At 40.2% G+C, this 18,338-nt stretch overlaps 1 protein-coding gene across 2 annotated transcripts in view; it reads right to left on the bottom strand.

Annotated features, from left to right (window-relative positions):
• Positions 1-15,504, bottom strand: part of Coq9 (ubiquinone biosynthesis protein COQ9, mitochondrial) — a 185,293-nt gene extending 169,789 nt beyond the window's left edge. The window contains exon 1 of one of the 2 annotated variants that reach the window (XM_067139489.2): positions 15,182-15,504. In XM_067139489.2, the coding sequence (XP_066995590.2) occupies positions 15,182-15,224 (43 nt within the window). In that variant the 5' untranslated portion in view covers positions 15,225-15,504. The remainder of the gene's footprint in view (positions 1-15,181) is intronic. The other variant, XM_067139488.2, reaches the window with a different exon arrangement.
• Positions 15,505-18,338: the final 2,834 nt, after the last annotated feature.

Raw genomic sequence — 18,338 nt, 5'->3', positions numbered from 1 at the left:
GCAATACCCACCTGGTCATAGCAGGTACTGCCTGGGGTCCGATGTTGGACGATGCCTAATACGGGATGACTGAGGCAATGAGCACTAGGACTCCCTTCCTCCAGTCACCTGCAATAGCATGTATCCCATAGCGTGTACAGAGCACTAAATATAGAAAAAATTAAAAATAATTAATAATATGTCCTTCTGGCATTCGGCTGTGAGGGGACCTGTGTTGTCAGGAGAATACTACTGCCAAGGTACATGGCGCTCCCACCCGCAATGTTCCTGGGTGGGCAATTGCGGGCTTTTGGGCGTAATCGCACACGTAAGAGGCCCATCTCCGGGCAGCACGCACATCAAAATTTGGAAATGGTCTACATCTGACCCTCGGAAAAATAATAAAAAAGAGGGGACCATTGCCACACGACCCTTTAATTTGCCTTCTGCGACAGGCAGGCATTACCGGTGGATGTATTCAACCTCTCCCACCCACAGGAGGTCCAACACATTTTACCAAACCGCATTCCATGTCTGTGCCTAGGTCGCCCCTTTTAGTCGCCTCTTAGGACAGGCAGGGGTACCGCGGCTGTATTCTATATGTGCGTCCCCCACCCGCAGGGGGTAGTGTGTTTGGTCCGCGAGAGGTATTTTATTTCCCTCAAGTCCACCGGCAAGCCGGTTAGGACCCCCCTATCCGCCACCTGGGAGTATCACCTCTCCCCCTGCTACGCCAGCGTAGCAGGTTCGTGGAACTGTGATATCATTGCGAAGTGTTAGTCCTAAGGCATACCATTTCCTAATAACCAATCATTACCCACTTCAGGCTCCTTCAACACTGGACAGCATTTTTCAGTGTAAAACAGGGTATGCTACGTAATGTGCTTGTTTTAATGAAAACCAAGCCTGTGAATTATGCCATCAGGAGCGTTTAACTGTTCTCGTATTTGATGAAATGTATATATCGAATTAAATTTGCATTGATAAGAAACTGCAACAAAAGGGCAAGCCCACACAAGACTTGTCAAACCGTCATAGCTAGAGGCTTAGTTAAAGTGTGGAAACAACCCATCTATTACAAATTTGATCGGATGATGACAGAAGAAATTTTGCGTGAAATTCTGATAGAATTTTACAGTATTGGTTTCACTATCATTGCCATAACTTGTGACATGGGAGGTGGGAATATGAAAATTTATTCAGGACTGAACACTGGATGTAATAAGCAGTGTTTTATACATCATCCTAGTGACAAGTCACTGAGAGTGAAGAAAAAAAAAAATATATATATATATATATATACATACATATATATTTTTTTTCAGATGTGCTGCATTTACTGAAGCTAGTATAAAATAATCTACTTGATCAGGGTTTCAATGTGAATGGTGCAGTAATAGACAGATCAGCTTCTGTAAAATTGCAGCTAGCTGAGTGGCGCTGGCCTTCTGACCCCAACTTGGCAGATTTGATTCTGGCTCAGTCCGGTGGTATCTGAAGTTGATCAAATACATCAGCCTCGTGCCGGTAGATTTAATGGCACGTAAAGAACTCCTGCAGGACAAACTTCCAGCACCTCAGCATCTCCGAACACCGTCAAAATTAGTTAGTGGGACGTAAAACACATAACATTATTATTATTATTATCTTCTTCAAAAATAACATGTCTACCCCTTTCTCTCAAAAGGCAATGGCCTCTTGAACCAATCAGATACACAGTTCTCTGGCAACAGCTATAGGGATATAGTTTGTACAGTAGAGTATCATATCATAAAAATGATAACAGAAGTGGATTGCACACCAAATTAAAAGGATTTTTTTTTTTTTAAGATAGGTCTCTTTTACTGCTTCTTGTACAAGTTTTGCATTGTACGAGGAAGCCTACATCTATATCAGGCTATGTAAAAATAAAATTACTGTATGATATTGCGTAAGATATAACTATCATACAAGGTTGCTAAAAATTAAAAAAGGTGTAGCTGTTTCACCTGGTATATATCCAACTGCTGACAAGGAATTCACCCTGTGAAGAACTGCCAAGACTCTAATTCAACCAGGCCATGATGGTGCCCCACTAGACCACCATCATCTCTGACTACAGTCTAATCAACATTAATACCCCAGATTGTCAAAAATAATTTTTTACCGAGCAAGTGGCTGTGCAGTTTGGGTCACGTAGCTATCAGCTTGCATTTTGGGAGATAGTGGGTCCAAATTCCACTTTAACCGAACAAGTTGGCCATGTGGTTAGGGTCGTGCAGTTGTAAGTTGCATTCAGGAGTTAGTGGATTTGAACCCTACTGTTGGCAGCGCTGAAGATTGTTTTCGTGGTTTCCCATTTTGACATCATGCAAATGCTGGAGTTGTACCTTAATTGGGACCACAGCCACTTCCTCCCTTCTCCTAGCTTTTTCCTATCCCACTGTCGCCGTAAGACCTATCTGTGTAGGTGCGACGTAAAGCAAAAAAATGTAATCCCACTGTCGGCACCTCTGAAGATGATTTTCTGTCGTTTCCTATTTCCACACCAGGCAAATGCAGGGGCTGCACCATAATTAAGGCCATGGCTGCTTCCTTCCAACTCCTAGCACTTTCCTATACCATTGTCACCTTATGACCTATGAATGTCGGTGCGACGTAAAGCAAATTGAAAAAAACTTGCTAAGATTCCACAATCCCTCAGAACTGTCAACATGCTTTGCTTTGGTTCCCCATATATCTTCTTTAGAGCTAAAACCAAAATTGTTGACCAAAATATCTCAAGATTCTTACATGAAGAATTGACTTATAGAAGATGACATCAAATCCTCCAGTAGCATTCCTGAATTAATTGGCATATACTGAAATTTTGATCCTGGCAACTAATATACGGTCAAAAACTGCAGTATCGTTTACCCCGAAAGAAAGAGATGTTCATTTATTTGCCAGTTAAAAATAATATGAATAAACAGCAAACCTTGCTATTTAGGCATGATGTTCTAATTGCAAGTAAATCAAGAATAAAACAGTTGAAAATTTACAAACCACACTTGTAACCAATCTTCTTACAACTTCTCCTTTCGCCTACTTGGAGACGGAGGTCATACGACACTGCTTCACAAGCACCATGGAGGTCTAAATCCACACTGGCATATACTTAATATCTTGTAGTGTGCCATTTTAGACTTAATTTCATATATACCTGCTGCTTAATGACTGTGGAGTTAATTTATCAATCCGTCCATATCCACTGTGATGACTGTGTGTCCATTCTTTCTCTTATCTCACTGAATTATGGCTCAATGCCAGAACGTTTTACCAGTACAATGAGCAGAGATTTAAATTATCCTTTCTCTCTTGTCAGCACATATTAAGGATGCAGTAAGTTTATCTGACTTATTAAGCAGGTAAAACTACCTCATCTTTTTCTTGGAGGGTATTAACTCCAGTCTTATATAAATTTTCAACAAAAGAGTAATAGGTATATTTATTAATGCTTGCTAGCACTGTCCCTCTACTAGAAATAAGAGATGAAACATCGTATTCGAGACATGGAAAGTTATGAAATTCATATTTGCAGGAAAAATACACTGTAAACAAGTAGTGATCAGCAAATTAACTTATACCCCAATGTAACGCTACTTTTGCTATTGGCTTTACGTCGCACCGACACAGATACGTCTTATGGCGACGATGGGGCAGGAAAGGGCTAGGACTGGGAAGGAAGTGGCTGTGGCCTTAATTAAGGTACAGCCCCGGCCTTTGCCTGGTGTGAAAATGGGAAACCATGGAAAACTATCTTCAGGGCTGCCGACAGTGGGGTTCAAACCCACTATCTCCCGAATACTGCCAATAAAAAGCATAAGGGGGATAACATAACTGGATTATTTCAGTTCGCAGTGTTCATCCATGGTGTGACCCACTCTAGGATCCAGGCGGAGGTAATGCCATGATGCACATGGATAGGTGTCGATAGCAATCTGCAACTGTATTTCACTTTCATTCAACCTCCTACCGATGGTCCTCTGCAACATTGTTCTCGCAGACTGCCTGATCAGTGACATTGTTGCGCTAAGGTCTGTTGGCACACAATGCCTAATGATGTGGTGACAGGAGCTATAACCTTGCCTACATGATGCAAAATGTTGTGCAGATGCCATATGACATCCAGAGGCACATTCCTACTTTAAATGTGTACAAAGATCAGTAAGGGTTGTCATGGGTGACAACGCAGCTAGTCCCATGCATGCACTACTGATGAAATGTCTAGCGATTTTGTAGGACAAGGAACGGCATCAGTATCTTGTAGAACCTGTTGAAACATGGCTATGGTACGCAGTCAAGCACTGTCATTCAATGTGAGATGGACAGCAGGCAACGGTATGACAAACGGGGTTAAAAGTCAGGTTGTGAGTTTCACAAATAGGAAAAGTCCTCTTAGTTTTAATCATTGCATTTATAGCGTGAAAGTTCCTTTTGGGGATCATTGTATAAGTACCTAGGTGTTAATATATGGAAAGATCTTCATTGGAGTAATCGCATAAATATGATTGTAAATTAAAGGGTACCAATCTCTGCACATGGTTATGAGGGTATTTAGGAGTTGTAGTAAGAATGTAAAGGAGAGGGCATATAAGTCTCTGGTAAGACCCCAACTAGTGTATGGGACCCTCACCAGGATTACTTGATTCAAGAACTGGAAAAAATCCAAAGAAAAGCAGCTCGATTTGTTCTGGGTGAATCCCACAAAAGAGTAGCGTTACAAAAATGTTGTAAAGTTTGGGCTGGGAAGACTTGGGAGAAAGGAGACGAGCTGCTCAACTAAGTGGTATGTGATAAAGATGTTGATTCCCATAGGGAACCTGAAATGTATGGTATGGTATGTTTCGAGCTGTCAGTGGAGAGATGGCATGAAATGATATCAGTAGATGAATAAGTTTGAGTGGTGTCTTTAAAAGCAGGAAAGATCACAATATGAAGATAAAGTTGGAATTCAGGAGGACAAATAGGGGCAAATATTCATTTATAGGAAGGGGAATTAGGGATTGCAAGGGAGATATTCAATAAATTTCCAATTTCTTTCCAGTCATTTAAGAAAAGGCTAGGAAAACAACAGACAGGGAATCTGCCACCTGGGCGACTGCCCCAAAAGCAGATCAGTAGTGATTGATTGGAATATATGCTAGAGAAATGGCAGAAGAAGGTGCTGAATGATATTGTGTTGCATATTGATGGGCTGTCAGTGAATCGTGCACAACCAGCAAGTTTTAGATTTAGAACCAATGACCACCCTCCTCTAGATTGTTCTATATTATATGTCGGAAGGTTATGTGACCTCTGGAATATCATGTCTCTTTGGGTACATTGTTGCAGTCTAGAGTGAAATATGACTCATCTGAGAAGGCCAGGTAAAGCAATGACATTCCTGACTTTCTTGGTTACCTATATTCTCTCCACCATAGATTTACTTGACAATGGACAGGTATCTATGGCAAAGAGTGCAGAGTCTGCTGCAATTTTATTTCACTTTAATTCAAACTCCTACTGATGGTCCTCTGTGACAATGCTCCCGCAGATTGCCTGATCAGCGACAATGTTGTGCTGAGGTCTGTTGGCACAAATAACCTAATGGTGTGGTGCTCTAACCGTGCCTACCTACTGCACAGCCTTCAGTGGTGCCTCTGGGAATACATCGTGATTCAGTGCTGAGTTCATAGTCCATATGACGAGCTATCTGGCAATCTGACCAACTGCACTTGTGCTGGCTCACCATAAACCCTTACTCAAATGAGTCAAACTTCTGACATGGTGCTTGTTGCTGATCCTGCATACTCAATGGTCAGAATATCTTAAACATAATGTAAAATAATGTCCTTGATTGGCATCTGTCATATCTAGAAGTACTGGATTAGATCTTGCCGAGTTTTGCAGTATTCTACAGAGCATTTCCAAAAGAAGGTATAGGTTTATGAAGCATTAATCAACACCAAACCAACAGGTAAGGTAGAATTTCAGAATGGTAGAAAACGAGCTCTGCAAGGGAGCACTGCAATGGGAACAGTTTTTCATAGTGGCTTACCGACTTCACTAGACAATGTTATGAACTGTTAATGTAAACATAGGTTGCGAGATGAAAATCTATGACATCTGTCTAGGTAAGTACACTAAGTGGCACGAAAAATGCAACACTTCAATTTCTTTCAAAACTGAAATTTATTTTAAATTTATGACACTTTTATGACACTAATCCACTATCTTATGATAGAATATTGTGGTACGGTCCCATTTAAGTATCTAACAACGAAAATAAAAGACAATTATAAACAAATTAAGCCAGAGATGCAAATTTTAAGGAAATATTGAGTAAGCTCATAAAAGTACGCCCGCCTCTGTGATGTAGTGGTTAGTGTGATTAGCTGCCACCCCCGGAGGCCCAGTTTCAATTCCAGACTCTGCCACGAAATCTGAAAAGTGGTACGAGGGCTGGAACAGGGTCCACTCAGCCTCGGGAGGTCAAATGAGTAGAGGGGGGTTCGATTCCCACCTCAGCCATCCTGGAAGTGGTTTTCCGTGGTTTCCCACTTCTCCTCCAGGCAAATGCCGGGATGGTACCTAACTTAAGGCCCCGGCCGCTTCCTTCCCTCTTCCTTGTCTATCCCTTCCAAACTTCCCATCCCCCCCGCAAGGCCCCTGTTCAACATAGCAGGTGAGGCCGCCTGGGCTAGGTACTGGTCATCCTCCCCAGTTGTATCCCAGAGTCTGAAGCTCCAAGACACTGCTCTTGATGTAAGGGTGGGATCCCTCGCTGAGTCCGATGGAAAAACCGACCCTGGAGTGTAAACAGATGAAGAACAAGAACATAAAAGTAATGCACTTCTCTTTTGATGTTATACCCTTCACACACCTTGGAGATCTCTGTTCACATCTTCATAAGCGTGTATTGCCACCTCTTGCACCAATGACGGCATTCAACCTTTCAGGCATGCTCCTGATTAATGCGGTAATGTCCTGTTGGCGAATCATCTCACATTCATCCAGGATGGCATTCCGTAGGTCCTGTAGGGTCTCTGGATAGTACTGATGGGCTCTGGTCCCAATCGTGCTCAACAGAATTCAAATCAGGGCTTCGAGCAGACCAAGCCATAGCACGAATCCCTGTTTCATCCAAGAATTAATTATTAATATTTAGAAATTTCATGATCCGTATTGAAGTGGGATTACAATATTTAAAAATTAAGAGGGTTCCTCCTATTCAATACAAAGATATTTATTAATTTTAAAATGGAATGCAACTTCATCTACCATATTTTATTTTATATTCATCTGTGCAAATGTTATAGTGTGTTTTTAAAGTTGTTTTAAAGTCATATTTCATATTCATCCATGCAGATGTTATAGTGTGTATAAAGTTGTTTTAGGGTTTTATTGTGTTTGCCCGATTTGATTTTGTGGCTGATGATGGCACATATCTGGTGCCGAAACTAGTACCTCATTTGAACGATATGTGATTCTTTCACATTAATAAATATCTTTGTATTGAATACGAGGAACCCTCTTAATTTTTAAATATTGTTCATCCAAGAACTCGTGCACAATTCTCGCAACATGTGGGCATGCATTGTCGTGCATTAGTTTAAAATCATCACCAATAAATGGAGCGAAGGGCACAACATACTCCAGAAGGATTTCCTGCACATACCGACGTGCAGTAAGGCTCCCATTCTCCATGAAGGCCAAATCCGTCCTTGCAGCTGTATTGATTCCTGCCCACACCATCACAGAACTACCCTGAAAAGGCGTCCTGAATGAGAATGTGTAAGGGGAATACCTTTCCCCTGGACTTCTCCAGACTCTCTCTTCTGTCAGGTGATCGGAGGTCAAATCACGACTCATCGGTGAACAACACTTGAATCCATTGTTGTACTGTCCGGCAAAGATGTTCCCTTGTGAAACGTAGTTAAGCTGTGCGATGATCTCTGGTGAGTTCTGGATCGGTAGCAGGTCTTTTGGACTTAACATTGGCTTCTTCCAGTCTTCTTCAAATGGTTCTCTCCTTAACACTGACACCTCGAACTTCGTGGAGTCGATTTCCTGCTTCAAGAGCGGTGTGACAGCTGCGGAAAAATTGAAGTTGTAAGAAGCAGTCATCTCTCTCCAATACTGCTCTTCTTGGGCCTGATTCTGGTTTCCTTGCAAAGCCTCCAGTTTCCCTGTACCTTTGTATGATTCTGGAAATTGCGGAAGGTGTAAACACTTCTGTAATGTAATGCATGCTGCAACCATCCTCTAACAAAGCAACAGCTTTCACAGCTTGTTCTGTGCTTAATGGTATGTTTACTCCGGAAAGCTGATTAAAATAATCACAGAAAGATCCTGCAAGTAGGTGCGATTGAAAGGGGAACAATTAAAGGTACAACAACAAGCGCTACAAAAAACAGGAAAACATTATTGGGTCACTACCAACAATGTGGTTTAGAGGTTGCACGGGGAAAAAACAATTAAGGTTAGTACAATAAACAATCAACATTGGTTGCTCGCAAAGCAACGCCAATAACATACCCCGTCTTAAAAAATTGGTTGAATTGCTTCACTTTGATTAAATAGATAATTACACATCATTTATCAGGAGTTGCATTTTTTGTGCCGCTCAGTGTATTTGTAATGAATTATGGGAGTGATACCTTATTGAATAATTTCAGCAAATAGCAGCGTTCCTTCTCCTAGCTACTTTGGAAACACACTCGGTTTTGTGATGTTTTACTATGAATGTAAAGATACTAGACCCTATTTAGGACAGTGGTGGGTACCCAGTAGTGGTTCTATCGCTTCTACATGCAATATGGGGCCAAATTTAAAAGACTCTACTTCTTAATTTCTGTAATAATAATCATAATGTTATTGGTATACATCTCACTAACTACTTGTAGGTATGGTTTTAGGAGAGACCAAGGTGCCAAAATTTGGTCCAGTGTGAGTTCTTTTACCTGCCAGTAAATCTACTGATACGAGGCTCATGTATTTGCCACCGAGGTAGACACCTCATTTGCAAATAAAGAGATTTTGATTTTGATTTGATTTGATTTGATTTGATCACCTTCAAATACCACCGGATTGAGCTGAGATCCATCTTGAACTCAGCAGGCCAAGGAGGTCTGAGATTGCTCTTGGTAAACTGTCAGAGTGTAGTAAATAAACAATTAAAATTTGGTACATTGATGGAATCTTATGAGACTGATGTGGTGATAGGAGTGGAATCGTGGTTGAGAGAAGGGGTGGGTAATAGAGAAGTATTTCCAGAAGGGTACAAAGTCTATCGTAGAGACCAAGGAGATAAAAAGGGAGGGGGGTGTTTATTCTGGTGAAGGAAACTTATTGTTCACATGAATGGTTTACCGATGAAAGGGATGAAATATTAGGGATAAAATTAGTTTGTCATAATATGAAGGAGGTGGGAATTATAGGAACATACAGGCCTGGAAGAGAGGAAAGAGACATGGAAATATTTGAGAAAATAATAGATTATACTCATAAAAACAATAATAATGATATGGTAATAATTGGGGGAGATCTAAACTTGCCTGAAGTTGAATGGAATGGAGCTGCAAGTGAAGCCCATGAACAGAAGCTGGCAAATAAGTTAATTTGGGAGGGAGGATTTACACAAGTAGTACAAGAACCGACTCGTCTCAATAACTTACTAGATGTATTCTTGGTTAAACCATGGGAAATTGTTGATAAAACTGAGGTAATTGAAGGATAATTGCCTTTCCTGGTCGTCCATTGAATGACTATCATCCGTTCTTATGTTCAGCAGCTTCTGAAAATACTCTCTCCATCTATTTCTTATTTCTTCTGGCTTTGTTAAAATTATGCCACCTTCATCCTTCACAAATCTGGTGTTTACTTGATCTCTCTTTTTGTTTCTTAAGATACCATACAGTAATTTCTTGCTGCCCTGCGTATCATCTCTCAATGTCTGTGTGAATAAGGCCCAGCTTTTCCTCTTTTCTTCCTCCACTACTTTCTTGGCCAAATTCTTTGCCTCCACATATTTTCTTCTACTTTCTTCAGTCTTAGATGTTTTCCATGCTTTCCATGCCATTTTCTTTTCCTTCACTTTAATCTTTACCCTATCATTCCACCAGTGTGTTTCTTTGTCTTTCACATTTCCTGATGTTCTACCACACACCTTTACTGCACATCCAACCAGTGCTTCCTTAAATCTTTTCCATTCATCTTCAACATTCCCCACCTCTGTCCTGGGTACCAAGGGTATTATTTCCCTTTGAAATTCTTCTTGTATGCTTTTCTCCTTCAACTTCCATACTTTAATTCTTTTCTCTCTTCTTAATTGGGGTTTTTCAATCTTTCCAACTTTCAATTTTCCTATCACAACTCTATGATCTCCACCAAAGGCTTCTTCAGGCATGGCTGTTACATCTACAAGGTTCTTCCGGTGTTCTTTCTCTATGATTACATAATCAATCATGGTCTTTGTCCGTCTGTCTCCCCAGCCATACCTTGTAATCTTCTGACTGTTCTTCTTCCTAAACCAGGTGTTTCCAACAATCATTTGATTCCTCATGCAAAAATCCACCAACAACTCACCTTCTGGATTTAAATTTCCATATCCAAAGGGCCCTACAACATCTTCCTTTCCTTGTCTTTCCATTCCAACTTGTGCATTTAGATCTCCCATCAATAGCACTTCCTTATCTTCTATCTGTCTCTCCACTTCCTCTAAGAAGTCCTCTAGATGTTCATCTATGCAACCAGTTTGTGGGGCATACAACTGAAATAGATCTTTCACGCTATTTTCAAACTGGAGTCTCATTATCATCATCCTATCGCTGACGTACTTTGTATATTCCAGATATTCTTGGATTTCTCTTCTAAGTATGATGGCCACTCCATTTTTTGCTTCAGGTCCTCCGCTGTAATACAGCCTGTATCCTTCTCTCAGAGGGATCTCCCCTGTACCCCTCTTCTTGGTCTCGCACAGTCCAAGTATGGCTATATCTTTTTCTATCATGAAGTCAACCAGTTCTTCTGTCTTTCCCGTCAGTGTCAGTACATTAACTGTTGCAATTTTGATGTAGTTTGGTGCTGGTTGCCCATTTTTCACAGTTCCCCCAGCACCTGAAGAGCTGCGCGTCGCTTTTAGCAGGGGACGCCCTAACCTTTTCCGAGGCACCATATTTGCTTTGTCCATATAGGCTATTGTTATGATGGGCTCGCCACACCCAAAGGCATTTTATACCTACTGCCAGGTTCAAAATTAGGCCGCCCCTAACATGGAGACAGACGCCTTTCGTAGCCGCTCCTCTGGAGTACAGACGCTACGGGTATGCCCCTTCCGCCATCCCCGCCGTACCGTATATATATAGTGCCTTATTTAAAATTTCTCATTGACTATGTCATAAATAATAGTGTAATACCAAAGGAATGGAAGGAATCTATAATAATACCAATTTATAAAGGAAAGGGTGATAAAAGGAAACCAGAGAACTACAGACCAATCAGCCTGACCAGTATAGTTTGTAAAATACTGGAGAGTTTAATAGCAAAGTACATCAGAGGGATATGTGATGATAAAAATTGGTTCATGAGGAGCCAGTATGGATTTAGAAAGAAATTTTCTTGCGAGGCACAACTGGTGGGATTTCAGCAGGACATATCAGATCAGTTGGATTCAGGAGGCCAGTTAGATTGCATAGCCATAGATCTTTCCAAAGCCTTTGATAGAGTGGAACATGGAATATTATTAAAGAAATTGGAGGGAATAGGATTGGACGTAAGGGTTATACGTTGGATAAGAACATTTCTAAATTCAAAGGTTCAGAAAGTCAAAGTAGGAAATAATATATCACAGGAAGAGAAAGTTTGGAAGGGAATTGCACAGGGTAGTATAATCGGTCCGTTACTTTTCTTAATATACGCAAATGATTTAGGGAACAATATAACATCGAAAATAAGATTGTATGCAGATGACATAATTGTTTATAGGGAAATAAATAACATTGAGGATTGCTCAGAATTACAAAGGGACCTTGAGAGTATCCAAGAATGGGTTGAAGAAAATAATATGAAGATTAATGGAGGCAAATCAACTGTTACAACATTTACAAACAGGAGCTTCAAAACTGAATTTGAATATACTTTGGATGAGGTAGTTATCCCAAAAGATGGCAAGTGCAAGTACTTAGGTGTGAGATTTGAAAGTAATTTGCACTGGAAGGGTCATGTTGATGACATTGTTGGGAAAGCATACAGATCGTTACATGTCATAATGAGGCTACTTAAAGGATGCAACAAAGAATTAAAAGAAAAAAGTTACTTGAGTATGGTTCGTGCATTATTGGAATATGCAAACAGTGTTTGGGATCCTCACCAAGAATACCTAATAAAAGAACTAGATGGTGTGCAGAGGAAAGCAGCAAGGTTTGTAACAGGGGATTTCAGGAGAAAGAGTAGTGTATCAGAAATGTTAAAGGAACTTGGTTGGGAAACTTTAAGTAAGAGAAGGGAGAAAACTAGACTTATAGGATTATATAGAGCCTATACAGGAGAAGAAGCATGGAGAGATATCCGTGAGAGGCTTCAGTTGGAAAATAATTATATTGGTAGAACTGACCACAAGTACAAAATTAGAAGGAATTTTAGCAGAAGCGATTGGGGTAAATTTTCATTCATTGGGAAGGGCGTGAAGGAGTGGAACAGTTTACCAGGGGTAGTGTTTGATCCTTTTCCAAAATCTGTACAGATATTCAAGAAGAGAATAAACAACAACAGAAAAAATAAATGAAATGTTAGAGGGCATTCGACCAATGCAGGATATTGTAAATAAAAAAATGTGTGTGATTAAATTAATTCCATCCCCTGGTCTATGGAGTTTGGACAGCCCAAGTAGGGGACTGCCTGTAGCGGTGAAGTACAGTGGGGACCTCGAGGGCCCTGGGACCGCTACGGTAGCTGTGAAGGCCCTTCACGAACTCTGAAAAGTGGTGGCAAAAGGGGCTTTGGTTAAGACGCAGCAGGTCGTTATGCTACTTTGGTTCCAAAATGGGTAAAATATAAATATGTAAATAAATTCAATGTTAATTTTAATCTTATACCAGTTGTATACTATTATTAGAAGTAATTTCACATACCGTACTGTATATGAGTTGACTATGTTTGTAAGATATTATAAGTAGAATTTTGTAAACAATATAAATTTTATTAAGGATGATGTGTGTGTTTAATAGAACAAATTATTAGCGTAAATTGTATAATATTGCATTCTAGGAAAATTTTCTTCGTGTCTTGTTAATTTAAAATTTAGTGTTTGACAATAATATATTTTAGTGTACCATTTGCCACCGAGGTAGACACCTCATTTGCAAATAAAGAAATTTTGATTTGATTTGATATTTTTCGATAGGCACGGGATAATAACACCCTACCCAAGGAAGCATCATGTGGCAGTAATTTATGAAACCTCAAACTCTTTATGTCTGAAACAATGAAAAAGCAGAATGATACAGACACTCAATTATTTTGACTCAATTTAACCCACCACGGAAATAAGGGCAGAAGGAAACTGTCCAAACTGAAATCCTCTTTAAAAAACAGAGACCTCTGCCGGTTTCATAAACTCACAGGAAGATATGATATATGATATGATATGAGTAAAGGAGTGGAATCGGAGGTAAGGCTTTTTAGGGATGATGTTATTCTCTATAGAGTGATAAATAAGTTACAAGATTGTGAGCAACTGCAACGTGACCTCGAAAATATTGTGAGATGGACAGCAGGCAATGGTATGTTGATAAACGGGGCTAAAAGTCAGGTTGTGAGTTTCACAAATAGGAAAAGTCCTCTCAGTTTTAATTACTGCGTTGATGGGGTGAAAGTTCCTTTTGGGGATCATTGTAAGTATCTAGGTGTTAATATAAGGAAAGATCTTCACTGGGGTAATCACATAAATGGGATTGTAAATAAAGGGTACCGATCTCTGCACATGGTTATGAGGGTGTTTAGGGGTTGTAGTAAGGATGTAAAGGAGAGTGCATATAAGTCTCTGGTAAGACCCCAACTAGAGTATGGTTCCAGTGCATGGGACCCTCACCAGGATTACCTGATTCAAGAACTGGAAAAAATCCAAAGAAAAGCAGTTTGATTTGTTCTGGGTGATTTCCGACAAAAGAGTAGCGTTACAAAAATTTTGCAATGTTTGGGTTGGGAAGAATTGAGAGAAAGAAGAAGAGCTGCTCGACTAAGTGGTATGTTCCGAGCTGTCAGCGGAGAGATGGCGTGGAATGACATTAGTAGACGAATAGGTTTGAATGGCGTCTATAAAAGTAGGAAAGATCACAATATGAAGATAAAGTTGGAATTCAAGAGGACAAACTGGGGCAAATATTCATTTATAGGAAGGGGAGTTAGGGATTGGAATAACTTACCAAGGGAGATGTTGCAATGTTTGGGTTGGGAAGAATTGAGAGAAAGAAGAAGAGCTGCTCGACTAAGTGGTATGTTCCGAGCTGTCAGCGGAGAGATGGCGTGGAATGACATTAGTAGACGAATAGGTTTGAATGGCGCCTATAAAAGTAGGAAAGATCACAATATGAAGATAAAGTTGGAATTCAAGAGGACAAACTGGGGCAAATATTCATTTATAGGAAGGGGAGTTAGGGTTGGAATAACTTACCGAGGGAGATGTTCAATAAATTTCCAATTTCTTTGAAATCATTTCGGAAAAGGCTAGGAAAGCAACAGATAGGGTATCTGCCACCTGGGCGACTGCCCTAAATGCAGATCAGTATTGATTGATTGATTGATTGATAACTGATACAGACTAAGAAGGCAGTGTGTCCAAAGTCTGGGCCTAATTAAGTTAAGGTTACTGTACCTCGTATGCCTGTATCATTATACGGCAATTTGTTAATGATAATAATGCTATTTGCTTTACGTCCCACTAACTACCCTTTTACGGTTTTCGGAGACGCCGAGGTGAATTTTGTCCCGCAGGAGTTCTTTTACGTGTCAGTAAATCTACCGACACGAGGCTGACGTATTTGAGCACCTTCAAATACCACCGGACTGAGCCAGGATCGAACCTGCCAAGTTGGGGCCAGACGGCAATTTGTTACTCCAAATCGAAAGCAGTATGTATGTTTCATTCAAAACAACCAAACTTTAAATCTAACTCGATTACTATTTTCTCGTGTTAATTTCTTACCTTGTATAACAGTACAGTAAGATGCACGAGCTAGGCCCCTCATAGTAGTCAATTTGAAAACTTCCACACACTAATACTCCTAACCAATATAACCATGAATTTTTCAACAGAATCTGAATGCAATCAGCTGCTTATTTTAAACAGTTAATTTGGAAACGCACCGAACTATATTATTACACAAATACTCCAAAAAAATCCAAGAAAGTGGCAATTATATTTCAATAGGCGGGACTTCAGGTTTATATATACCCAATCGAGCTCAACTGGCGAAACGGAAACAAAAATCACGTAGCAATATAGTAAACTAACTACGGTTACTATGGTAACACAACCAGAGTCTTCTTCTCCTTCTGCTCCTTGGCATTGCCTACGAGATACATAAGACCGGGAAATACAGCAAACTAGACTTGTCCGCAAAATACTTCCGACTACCGCCACTAGAGTTCTCTTTACTGATCTGTCTCGCCCGCACATTGCAACACGTTTGAATATGAAAAACTATAAACATTCTTAAAACTAGTAATTTCAGAAGGCAGCAAACAGATATGTGATAAAAGATAGACCAAGAGCAATTGCTTGACTTATTTTCTACAACGTATTTCTTACAATAAGTTTCAACGAAAAAAGTAATTCACGAGAGAAGCAGAGAAATCTGACAGCGAGTTTGTCACTTATTACTGATTCCTTTAATTGTGCCTCAGAGTATCCTCCGCACATCTGATGCTTTGACATTCGTATTGAAGCCGCTGTTTGGTGAGCGATATTATGCCCGTTTCGCCATTAAAAAATCCTATGTAATTTGTTAGCGTCTTCTGATACGTTAGAGTTAGGCTGTGCAAGGATCACAGAAATCTGTAACTAGTAAGTGCTTTCCTATGACAGAGGACGCAAATATTTAGCGTCGTTTCACCGTATTTCTCTCTTTTTCTTCCCTTAAAATTAAATTTGTGTCCGCCTCTGTGGTGTAGTGGTTAGTGTGATTAGCTGTCACCGCCGGAAATTTGAAAAGTGGTACGAGGACTGGAACGGGGTCCACTCAGCCTCGGGAGGTCAACTGAGAGAGGTGGGTTCGAATCCCACCTCAGCCATCCTCGAAGCGGTTTTCCGTGGTTTCCCACTTCTCCTCCAGCCAAATGCCGAGATAGTACCTAACTTAAGGCCACGGCCGCTTTCTACCCTCTTCCCTGCCTGCCCTTTCCAAACTTCTCATCCCTCCACAAGGCCCCTGTTCAGGATAGCAGGTGAGGCTGCCTGGGCGAGGTACTGGTCATCCTCTCCAGTTGTATCCCCTGAACCAAAGTCTGGCGCTCCAGGGCACTGCCCTTGAGGCGGTAGAGGTGGGATCCGTCGCTGAGTACGAGGGAAAAACCGACCCTGGAGGGTAAACGGATGAAGAAAGAAGAAGAAAATTAAATTCGTTCTAACAGGAATAAAGCTCCTAAATGACCAATTTTAGCATTCTTTTCAATTTGGTTTGCTTTTTGGTCAAGTTCAGATATCGTAAAATTTTCTTTCTGATTTTATTACTCTTATCCTACTTCTCAATTTACAGATTGTTTTCTGCAATCTGGTACGGTATTTGATTTTTTCATCCATATATTTGTTAGATTTAACAGAGATACTCGTAGACTTTCCTTGATACACGAGTAGAAACGAGACTTGTACTCCTTTTTCGTTTCTGGCTGACGTATGAAGATATGGTATGTTCATCGTTATCTGAATAGGAACTTTTACTAAATTTTGATGGCAATACATCATTTTTGAGAGCCGGACGCATCCTGCGTTTGACATGTTTCTGTTGGTGAACAGGATACACAATGAAAACGGAAGTTTGATTGATGTGCTTACACTGAAATCAGTTTTATGAGAAGAATTGCTATGTACCTAAAGAGATCCTAATATATCACCTTCCCTAGAAATAGTTCACCTCCATTTCTCCCTTAAACCCAAGGATCATATAAGAGAAATAGATCCGTCACTCCTGTATAATGAAGTTGACTGAGAAAACAGGTCATGGAAGCTACAGTGGCCACTTTCTCGCTGCCAACATAAGGAAATAAATTCCACGATAGTACCTCGTAGTAAACACGATGATGATAGTTGTTACTTTGTTAAAATTTTAATTGTGATAGAGATAATGATTGTATTTCGGTAGGAAAGTTGTATCTAAAGCTTCTCTCGTGTCTTTTACTTGAAAAGTAAATTGCAATTACCCTATTTGTATGTTGGCAATACTGTTATAACGCTAGCTTGTATCGTTGTTTCACCGTTCGCATTTTAATGTAAATTTACATCTATTAAGTGACAAATGCAACATTGATTACTGAAGATGTTAATGCAATTCATATAAAACTCCAAAACGCCCATACTTGCCTAAATCACGATCTAACATAACCTCATTCTTTCGTTCGTTCGTTGAACCCTTCCCACGACTTTTATTTATGGGAATGGAAAACACGAGAAGGAAAGGATGAAAGTAAAACACAGCATAATGCACATAGTTTATATTTTGAATTTATTTATTCCAAACAGCAGGTAAGAAGCACAAACACACAGACGTTTACTCGCAACAGCTAGGTAGTTCAATGTGAAGTACGTTCGTGATCATAATACTATTTCTTCACACTAAGAACGCGCATAATTATAATTTCACACCATACTCTCAAAAAACTGGATCAAAAATCTCGTCCAATGCGAAAGAATCTCAACAAATTTTCGTCTAACAAGCACTATTACATACCGTACGACCAAGGTCCCTTCGCGCGCAACGATAACGGTGTTGTGTTTTGAATTTGCTGTACCACGCAACTGAATGTGTAATGCCAACCTCTGCCTTCTAAATTAACCCTCTAAAAGAGAATTTTAGTTTTCATTAGTTGGCGGAGATCGATTGGCCCATCTCAGAACTGCTTCGGACGCTCCCTATGAAGTGTCACCCCGCTGCTTAAACCGCACTCGGAGGGGAAACTATGGAACGTCATTTTTCATTTTTTAGTGTCATCCGAAATACACAGAGGTACACAACAATGCACCTTCTCCTGAACCTCACAGACATTCACCGACAGAAACAATATTCACAATAAATTGCACAAAATCAACACAGCATCACAATTACTCCTCATATCACAACGTTAAAGTATGGCAAGAACAGAACGGA

The sequence above is a fragment of the Anabrus simplex genome, chromosome 2 (genome assembly GCF_040414725.1).
Source record: "Anabrus simplex isolate iqAnaSimp1 chromosome 2, ASM4041472v1, whole genome shotgun sequence".
NCBI lineage: Eukaryota > Metazoa > Arthropoda > Insecta > Orthoptera > Tettigoniidae > Anabrus > Anabrus simplex.
Note: the sequence above shows the minus strand (reverse complement) of the source record. Positions and strands in the feature narration are given on the sequence as shown.